General features: G+C 45.8%; 1 protein-coding gene across 1 annotated transcript; it reads left to right on the top strand.

Moving 5' to 3' along the window:
- The first annotated feature begins 1,026 nt into the window (after window positions 1-1,026).
- On the top strand, window positions 1,027-9,881 carry NOL12 (nucleolar protein 12). Its single transcript, XM_081928455.1, has 6 exons — window positions 1,027-1,184; window positions 3,518-3,623; window positions 4,742-4,790; window positions 5,302-5,444; window positions 6,617-6,714; window positions 9,243-9,881. The coding sequence occupies exons 1-6, from the start codon at window positions 1,102-1,104 to the stop codon at window positions 9,412-9,414; spliced, it is 651 nt and encodes a 216-aa protein (XP_081784581.1). The 5' UTR covers window positions 1,027-1,101; the 3' UTR covers window positions 9,415-9,881.
- Window positions 9,882-10,199: the final 318 nt, after the last annotated feature.

The following is a 10,199-nucleotide window of genomic DNA, read 5'->3' as shown; positions in this document are numbered from 1 at the left end:
TCGGGTTAAGAACTTAATTCGTTCCGGATGTCCGTTCTTAACCTGAAACTGTTCTTAACCTGAAGCACCAGTTTACCTAATGGGGCCTCCCACTGCCGCTGTGCCGCCGCTGCACGATTTCTGTTCTCATCCTGAAGCAAAGTTCTTTACCTGAGGTACTATGGGTTAGCGGAGTCTGTAACCTGAAGCGTATGTAACCCGAGGTACCACTGTACAGTGGTTGGCAATTGTAGCTGATGGTTTCTTTTAGGCTGCAGTCCAGTACACAGTTACAAGTACATCCTGTTGAACTCAATGGGTCTTTCTTCTGAGTAGACATGCACAGGACTGCAGTTAACCACAGAACTAAAACCTTTCCCAGGTCAGCAGCCATGTCTTAAAAAAACAAGAAACCGGGCACATTCAACCAATTTGTTACAGCATACAGATCTACTCCGTTAGATGCATGAAGCAATTTCCAGAGGGAAAAGCTTGCCTCTTGCAACAATAAACCGGGCTAGTCTTTTATGGCGCCACCAAACTGCACTGAAACTCTTGAGAGCGGATTCTCGGTGCATTTTCCCCTTCAAGACAATTCTGGACACTATATAGTTTGCCCCTTAGAATCCTAGAATGGTAGAGTTGCAAGGGACCCCAGGGGTCATCTAGTCCAACCCCCAGCTGCGCAGGAATCTTTTAGTCAACCTATGAGGCTCAAACCCATAACCCTGAAATGAAGAGTCTCGCCCTGCTCTACCTATCAAACTACAGCGCCCAGAATTCTTTTTTCACAATTTTTTAATTAATTTTTACACATTTTTAAACAAACACAAATCATAACTAAACTTAGTCCAATATTAATATCAGCGCCCAGAATTCTTTGAAGCGGTGGAGAGGGGGACGTAATTCGAATATGCCGCATGCACACAGTCTGCGTTGCTTTTGCTTTTGCTTTTTTTAAATGCAAGGCTTGGGGAGCGACACGCCTCCTGAAGAGGCAGCCGGGCGCCGCCAGTCGGTTGTGCTCGGTGGAGGGAGGGCCAAGCAGCAAGACCCAGGCGGAAGAGGCGGCGTCGAGGCCCCGGCCCCGGAAGAAGCGCGCCTTGGCCGCCGGAGCCCAGCATGGGCCGCAAGAAGAAGCAGAAGCAGGAGTCCCGCGCGGCGGCGCTTCGCAGGGTCGTCACTTTCGACGAGGAGAACCGGCGGTGAGTGCAGGGGAAGCGGGCGGCCGGGCGGCAAGCTGCTTCTCCCTCCCCGCCCGAGGCGACGGGCGCGGCTTCCCTGCACCAGGTCTCCCATCCAGAAGTGCCTCTCGCCGCGGGAGGCAGCGGGGTTTCGCGCCCGGAGGGCAGCTGCGAAACCCTCGGAAGCAAACCGCGCGAGCACTGCAATCCGAGGGTCTCGTTCACACGTGCAGCGGGACGGGGATGGAGTGGAGTGGACGGGGCGAGGGAAACACATACATAGACAGTGGTACCTTGGTTCTCAGACTTAATCCGTTCCAGAAATCCGTTCCAAAACCAAAGCGTCCCAAAACTAAGGCGCGCTTTCCCATAGAAAGTAATGCAAAATGGATTAATCCATTCCAGACTTTTAAAAACAATCCCTAAAGCAGCAGAACTGTCCAGTAACACCTTAGAGACCAACTAAGTTTGTTCTTGGGAAAGCTTATACGGTCATACCTCAGGTTGAATATGCTTCATGTTGAGCGCGTTCGAGTTGCGCTCCGTGGCAGCCTGGAAGTAACGGAGTGCGTTACTTCCAGGTTTCGCTGCTCACGCAGACGCTCAAAATGACGTCACACGCATATGCAGAAGCGGCAAAAAGCGACACGTGCATGTGCAGACGTGCCATCACTAGTTACGTTTGTTTCTGGATGCGAACGGGGCTCCGGAACAGATCCCGTTCGTATCCAGAGGTACCACTGTACCAAGAGCAAACTTAGTTGGTCTCTAAGGTGCTACTGGACAATTTTTTACTATGTTTTGACTGCATCAGACCAACACTGCTACCTACCTGAACCTAAAGCAGCAATTTAACATGAATTTTACTATCTAACGAGACCATTGATCCATAAAATGAAAGCAATAAACAATGTACTGCAGTCACACAATCAATCAATCAATCAGTAGCTGAACTGGGTTCCACACAGTCACAAAAAAGCTGCAAAAACAGACCTCAGCGTAACACTCAAATCGGAAGTGTGGCACTCAAAATGGAGCACGTTTGGCTTCCGAAAAACGTTTGCAAATTGGAACACTTATTTCCAGGTTTTTTGCAGTGTTTGGGTTCCAAGTTCTTTGACTACCAAAGCATTTGAGAACCAAGGTACCCCCTCTACACACACAACATCCCCACAAAGCAAACAAGTATAATTATTATTTATTATTATTTATTCAGCTTATACACCGCCCTATACCGGGAGGTCTCAGGGCAGTTCACAACAAGACCATAACATATAAAAATCAAACCAAAAGCAGTAACCCACCAGCCACATTCTAAAAGGGTGTTGGATGTCAGTAAGATCAACCAAAGGCCTGGTTAAAAAGCAACGTGTTTGCCTGGTGCCTAAAGGTGTATAACCGGCAAATAGCTGGACTGAGTTTTATAATAAAGTCCATTCTGCCTATTTTATCTATTTACTGAATTTCTATACTGCTCAGGTTCCCCAGTTTACAATATAAAACCACAAGCATACCAGAGTAACAAACAAACAAAACACTAATCCTCTCATACAGTTTAAAAGGCTGTGTAATTAGCCAAAGGCCTAGGAGAAGAGGAATGTTTTTGCCTGGCGCCTAAATGTTTTTTAATGAATGTGCCAGGCAGGCCTCCCTGGGGAGAGCATTCCCCAAATGGGGAGCCACAGCAGAAAAGGCCCACTCTTGTGTTGCCACCCTCCAGACCTCTCATGGAGGAAGCATACAAAGCATACAATGATTGCAGGGTCCAGGTCAGTTCATATGGGGAGAGGTGGTCCTGAGTATAGGTCAAAACCAGCCCTTTGAATTTGGCCCGGAAACTAATGTGAAGAACTTAATTCGATCTGGAGGTCCGTTCTTAACCTGAAACTTTTCTTCACCTGAGGTACCACTTTAGCTAATGGGGGCTGCCGCTGCGCGATTTCTGTTCTCATCCTGAAGCAAAGTTCTTAACCCGAGGTACTATTTCTAGGTTAGTGGAATCTGTAACCTGAAGCATCAGTAACCTGAGGTACCACTGTAATATGCTCAAACCATCTTGTCCCTGTGAATAACCACCCGCCTTCAGGGGCAGCCCTACGTATATTGTGTTGCAGTAATCTAACCTAGAGGTTACCGGAGCATAGATAACAGAAGTTAGGCTATCCCTGTCCAGATTCTAACTCCTGTGTGCACCAGACCCTATAAAGGGAGCTTAGACCATGATGCTGATGGTTTTGTGCTGTTTGTGGCTTTATAAGGTGATTGTGATTGAGAAAGATGGCTTTTGAGCTGCTAGGGGATAGTTGCTCTTCCAGTGTCTCTAACTTGCTCTTTGGTATATTTACTCTTCCCAGGGATTACTTGACCGGGTTCCACAAGCGTAAGGTTGAGAGGAGGAAAGCGGCTGTGGAGGAGATAAAACGCAAACTGAAAGATGAGCAAAAGAAGATGAAGGAAGAGGTATATATTCTGGGCGGGGAGGGATGTATTTTCAAAGCAAACACAATAAAATATCAGACCTTTGTCAGCTTTTCCAATTCTCTGATGAAGTGTCACTGTGTTAAGTAATACTGCATGGTTCGTGAAGCTATAGTGAAGCAATGGTTGCCTAGGAACTATTGAATGAGTTTCCTTAAAGTTTCCTCCTGGTCAGAAACGGTTTTTGCCAAGAAATCTGTGGCCCTCTAGATGTTGCCAGGCTACAACTCCCATCATCCCTGACTGATGGCCAGACCTGATGGGAGTTGGAGTCCAGCATTGTTTTTGGGGCCCCAGGTTTCCTATCCCTGCTGGGAGCCTATGACCAACAGAATAGCCTGACAGACAGGATTTCTCAAGGAACATGAGATTCCTACAATGACTGGTTTGGCCCCCAAAAGATCATTTATCGAGCTGCATTATACTGAGCCAGACTATTGGTCCGGTTAGGTCAGTACAGTATTGTCTACATGGACTGGGAGCAGCTCTTGAGGGTTTCAGAATAGGTTTCTGTCCCATCCTTATCTGAAGATGCCAAGGATTGCACATGGGAACTTTTGCATGTAAAGCGGATACCCTGCAACTGGGCTACATCCCTTGTTTATCACACCCTGATCCTCATGCCTCTTCCAAAGGTCTGTTTCTAGGCTTGCTCTCCTTCTATTTTGACTTGGTCAAAACCTTGAGTCTCCTTTCAGTCCTACTTCTCAGAAGCCTGCCTTCCATTTTCCCTTCGTGCCCTTTAACACCACACAAGAGTATGCAGAATTGCACTTGTTCACTATCCTGACAACCTATTCCTCCCTGTCTTTCCTACTAATCATCTCATTCTAGATATGCAGACCAGACCTATGTTTGTTTACTCCACAGTAAAAAAAGCAACAACCCCCCAGGGGATTGCAGGCTTGATGGACACAGTGTTGTTATCTGAGAAACTAAATGCTGGAATTTCCCCAGGTAGCTGCTGACTTACTACTTGACTCCAGAGGAGAAGGTGTGCAAGTTCTGGATTCTGGGATTTTGGCTGATGTCTCGGATGAGACCAAGCAACTGTTTATCTGAAAGCATTCTAATTATTTGGGGCATTTCTTTGTTTTTAGAGGCACAAAGAATACATGAAGATGTTGAAAGAGAGAGAAGAAGCCTTGGGTACGTGTCCTTTCTGAAGGTGTAACTGTTAAAGTTGTCTGTGTTATTTAATGTATTGTTATTTAATCCCCTTTTACATGTGTCGCAAGGGAATTTACAAATGTCAAGACTGTGGAGATAGCGGCTCGCTTTGTGCATCTTTTTGGTTATGTGTTACTGATGGACTTTCCCTCTCCTCCACTTTTAGAAGGATAGTTATTGTATGACATTGCAGGAATCCTAGCAAAGATCAGCCCTCTTGAATGGCTGGTGGGATTTGTAGTTCAAATCACCTGGAGCGTATTGGTATAGTTCATTAGAATTCTAAAAACCGTGGCAGAAATCATCTAGTTACAACAAAAAGTAGTTGGGAGTCTCAAGCGCCTGTGTGTATGAAGAAATAGAATATGTAGCAGTTTGTCTGAGAAGTTCAAACTCAGAAGAGTTTCTGCCCTAAATTCTCCATCCTTTACGTTGAAGAAACTGTTTTGACACTTGTGATTTCTTTGGGTTCCTTATTTAATCTTCCCAGAGGAAGCTGATGAACTAGAGCAACTGGTAACATCCCAAACGGAGTCTGTGAGCTATGACCACCCAAACCACACAGTCACTGTTACTACAATCAGTGACTTGGACCTCTCAGGAGCACGTCTGGTGGGACTAAGTACCAACGAGGTAATTCCTCTCTGCAAGCTTGTATGTTCAGCCCAATTCTATTTTTTTCTAGAAGTGTATATTTGTTGATTAACTAACTACTGGAGTTTAGGACTGGCATCTCTCTTAAATTATTTAACAATCCCATGTGTGTGCCACGAAAAAAGGTTGCTGCCCCAAGGAGCCTGCAGCCTAAAATTCAGCATAGAGAAGGCATTGGGGGTGGAAGAATATGCATTCAGTTTGGACCTTGTAGTTGGACTTAATTTCCATGGAGCTTCACATTTGTGTTTTTGAAGACTGAATCTCTGAACCAGCCAAGTTTGAAAATGTTTCATTCCATGAGACGTCTTGTAAGATAGAAAAGCCATCCAAGCATTTTTCAGGGCCGACCGTTTCTCAAGAGAATATGCTATTGCTAAGTAGGAACCGTGTCTCTGTCCAAAGTGTTACTTGGAGAAGTTCAATATAAGCGTCTCTTGCCATATGCTTTGCAACTCCTGCAGTGCTTGACAAGGGAAATCCTCAACATTAGTCACTTGGGATAAACGTGAACAGCTGGAGGGAGGAGCATTTTCTGTGCTGAGTCCTTGCCTCTTTTGGTATCAGCCAGATTCCCACAAGCTGCTTTTGCAGAGCCCAGCACAAGCTCTGTGCTGTTCAGTCAAATCTGCTTTTGATCAGAATTGTTTCTTCAAAATAAAAAAAATAGATCTTTATATAAACACATGGCTTCACATTCTCTAATGTAGGCTAGAATAAAATGATGGAGTGAGGATCTGTTCCTGGTCCTGCACCATGCTGACTCACATACGGTGCTCTGTGTATTTGAAGGATTTAACATCCTAGATCTCATTAATACCCACAATAGCACTGTAAGATAGGCCAGTATTAGAGATGGTGATGAGAGCTTGCATAACAGCACATGGTATCCTTGATTTAAACTGAGGTTTCCTGGCTCCAAGGTCACACTGATAGCCACCACACTTAATGAATATGTGCGAGAGGTTTGTACACCCATGCTGCAAGTTCTGATTTACCCTGCAAAAGAAGAAAAGTCTGATGCAATAGCTGATTTTGAAACTAGCTTAGTAAGTAAGTTACTTGTCAAATTGACCCGGGTTCATATATGTTTACACTAGCAGTGCCTAGATTTCTGTGTGGCTCATATGCCTCTTTTTAATTTTTTTTAGGGAGAAGATGCTGGAATGGGAAAAAAAGACGAAGATGCTTCAAGCAAACCTGCGTGCATCTTTCCTAAGAAATCTAGAGATCCTTTCCTGTCTCAGAGGTAGTTATGATTGGTTAACCATCACCTTTTAACCTTCAAAACCAAGTTCAGAACATCTGTGGCTCTCCCAAGTGCTGCTGGAATGCAACTCATTTCATCCCTGACCATTAGCTATGCTGGTTGGGGCTGATGTGAGCTCAGTATCAGAGGCCCCATGCCTCTGTATTCTAGTTAATTGCACTCATGCCTTGCTGATGAGTTTCCCATAGGGATCTGCTTTGCTTCTGTGAGAACCAGATGCTGGACAATATGGGCTTTAATCCTCATCCACCAGGACTCCTCTTACAGGAGAGCCACAGGGGTTTGCTCTCCCTCAGAGAGATAATTCTGGGGTTGGAAGAGACCCTCCCCATGGCTCTTTTTCACCCACTCATAAGCCGATCTGTGAACAAACTGTCTTGAATGTCAGCAGTGTGCCAAGGACCTTGAGTCTTAAGGACAGCTTTGTAAATAAGTTACGTTGCAATCCTACTTAGCTTGGATTTGCGCCCCATTGAGCTAGATACGACTTACTCCTGGGTAGAAATAGTTAGGTTTGCACTGTTAGTTACCCAAAACTGCCTCCATGCTGGTGGGCACAGAGGAGAAATGCCTTCTTCTGGGGCCGCTGTGGAAGTGCAAGGTTGTAACTTTTCATAGCCTGGTTAAGAAAAAAGGAAAGTAAAGCCTTCTAGCAAACAGTGGTGCAGAGAGGACAATGCAAATGTACTGTCTTGCCTTCCTCTGCAACCAGCCCAGAAACCAAGCAGAGTGCTGGAGGAGGGATGGAGAGAATTGCCTCTCCTCAACCATCCCACTCACTCACCTGCATGGAATTCCTGGTCACCAGTGGCTACTGTGTTGTTAAATGCAACATGAGCTCAATGCTGAAATACCATTATGTAGCAAAAAGGGTTGATAACCATGCTGCACCACAAGAGGGCATTCTCTGCCTTGTCTCAGCGCCATTCACTCACTTTCTAAATTTTTAGGAGGCAAGGAAAAACCATTGTTGTCTAAGCAGGTTTCTGCGTCACACGTGTTCATAGATGAATGTTTTTATTCCACCATTAATGACATCGTTTGTGTTGTAATCTATCCTTTTAAAATACTGTATGTTAGCAAGGGCATTTTTAAAAAGTGTCGCTGTGTGCAGTGCTCCAGTTCAGGGTTCCAGGAAGCCTGGTTCACATTCTTCCCTCTCCCACATCCTGTCCAAAATAGTCCGCCAACGTTCTGTGCCCACTGAACATGCTCAATCTTCATTGGGGCTGGGTGTTGTTGTTGTTTTGGAGTTTTGCCTTTATCCCGAACGTGTGTGTATGTTTGTTTGGTTAGGTTTTGGTGCCTCTGAAGACCTTTTCCATTCCTGCATCAATTTGCTGTCACATTGCAATGGGTTTCCTTAGGACTAGCACTCGACGAAAGAGGTTGTCAAGGTGGGGGGCTGGATCTAGCCAAGCCTCTTGACCCAGGCTGTTGACTGGGCCGCTGTCCTATGACATCAGATGCTGCTGGGGCTGATGGGAGTTGCAGTCCAAAACATACTGAGAGGACCAGTTTGGCAAAGTTTGGGTTAGCCTTCAGAAATGGCTTGCACGAGACGTGGCAATGGCCACCAACTTAGATGGCTTTCAAATGCAATAAGAGCAATTCACAGAGAACAAGGCTATCAGTGGCTGTTAGTTATGCCTCTATACCACCTCCAGAACCAGACACAGCATGTGTCTGGATTCCAGTAAGCAGGAAGCAATAGCAAGAGAAGATTGTTGCCCTCCTGCCCTGCCTGCAGTCTTCCAGGGGCATCTGGCTGGCCTGCCACTGTGGGGAAGCAGGATGCAAGACTAGATGAGCCTTTGGCCTGGTCCAAGAGGGCTCTGGTTATGCAGGTCAGAGTTGCCTAGACTGAGGTTGATGGAAAAGGTGGGTCTTAAGGAGAAAAAAGAGGACTGATTAATATTCCTGGTACAGGGGGAGACTGGCAGTTTGCAGAGAGAAGAGAGACATGCAATGAGGTTTAATGTTGGACTCCTGTCACCTTTGACTATTGTTTATGTTGGTTGGGGCTCCAACAACAACTGGAGGGCGCCACGTTGGCTATCCCTGTTCTTTCTACAAGAAGGAGTGGCTAGAATATGGCATTCAGAGCATATGACACTCCCCATGTATCAAGTGATGCCAATTGGTCCTTGTACAGTCTACGCTGGCAGCATGTCTCAAGCGTGGGTCTTAGCTGCTATCTGAGATCCGTGGAGATGCCAGGAATTGAACCCATGGCCCTCAGCATGCCAGCTGTATGCTCATACCACTGAACTATGCCTTCTCCCTGGTGATCTCCCATCTAGGTAGCATACAGGGCCAGATCTGCCTAACTTCAGCAATAGTGCTGCACTACATGCCTTCCAAACAGAACATGCAGCTGTGCCCAAACAAAGGAGAAGCAAGAAATGGGCGTGGGAAATGTAGCTGGGGCTGAAGCGTTTTATAAATGAAGACTGGGAACTGGTTTGCCTCTGGAATTCATTTATTTGTTCTCCTCCCCGTTACAGGATTTCTTCGCTCACGGCCACACTGCATTCCCGTAGCCAGAAAAAGACTAAAGGAAGGCAGGCCAGACACAGCCAAGGATCGAGGAAGAAAGCCCAGAAGCCAAGTACAGGGCGGACGAGCAAGACCCTGCGCCGAAGAATGACGGGCAAAGGGAGGCATTTCCAAGACTGAAGTGAAGGCAGTAGCCTGCTAAGTTTTGAGAGCTCTGGCTTACTTGGAAAGCTCACTTTGTGTCAGCGATGTCTCTTTCGTTCAGAGCTTCAGTGGAAGTGCAAAACTTTCTTGAAACTAGTTCGTGAGCCAAGGAGTGCTGGGCCTGTTGCTTGGAAAAGTAAAATTATTTTTGTACACAACAGCCTACTTTGACTAAGCAAGTGTGATTGTTGTGTGTAGGCCCATTGCTCTGTAACTCCCCACACAAAAGAAAGAAAGAGCAGGTGCACTTTTCCCAAGTATTGATAACAGCTAAACTGTTAAATGGCTACGTCTGCATAGAAGTCCAGGGTCTGTGTCCTTCCTCACTGGGAGATCTGGTGCTATGAATACTTAGTGAGTGACCACATAGGCCCCAGGCAAACTTCTTTCTTCTGCCTGCATCATTTTTTTATTTTGTTATATAAATGTCTGTTGGGAGGAAACTTTGTATGCCTTTATTTCTCACGAACTCTTCTGACACTTGGATTGTAGGAGAATCTGCTGGCTACTATTACTTATAGAGCATCTGCGACAAAGGGCTTTGTAACTCTCTGCTTTACCCTCATAAAAGATTTGTGCTATTCTCATTTTAGATGTGAAAACACACACAGTTACTTCCTTGTGGTCACAGACAGTGAGTCTACAGCAGAGAAGGGGATGGAAGGCAGGTCTCCCAGATCAAAGGCTGTTGCTCCATCCAAACAAATAGCATGGCCAGGATCCAAGAGCTGCTTTAGCTTAGAACAGGATTTATTAAAGAA

This window comes from Podarcis melisellensis (assembly GCF_964234715.1).
Source record: "Podarcis melisellensis genome assembly, chromosome: 10".
Taxonomy (NCBI): domain Eukaryota; kingdom Metazoa; phylum Chordata; class Lepidosauria; order Squamata; family Lacertidae; genus Podarcis; species Podarcis melisellensis.
This window is presented reverse-complemented; position numbering and strand designations above follow the sequence as displayed.

Bases quoted from the DNA above. Each gene is read 5' to 3' on its own strand.
- NOL12 (XM_081928455.1), top strand. From the start codon at position 1,102: ATGGGCCGCAAGAAGAAGCAGAAGCAGGAGTCCCGCGCGGCGGCGCTT. The intron at 3,624-4,741 runs GTATATATTCTG...CTTTGTTTTTAG, and splicing joins AAAAGAAGATGAAGGAAGAG to AGGCACAAAGAATACATGAA. The intron at 4,791-5,301 runs GTACGTGTCCTT...TAATCTTCCCAG, and splicing joins AGAGAGAGAAGAAGCCTTGG to AGGAAGCTGATGAACTAGAG.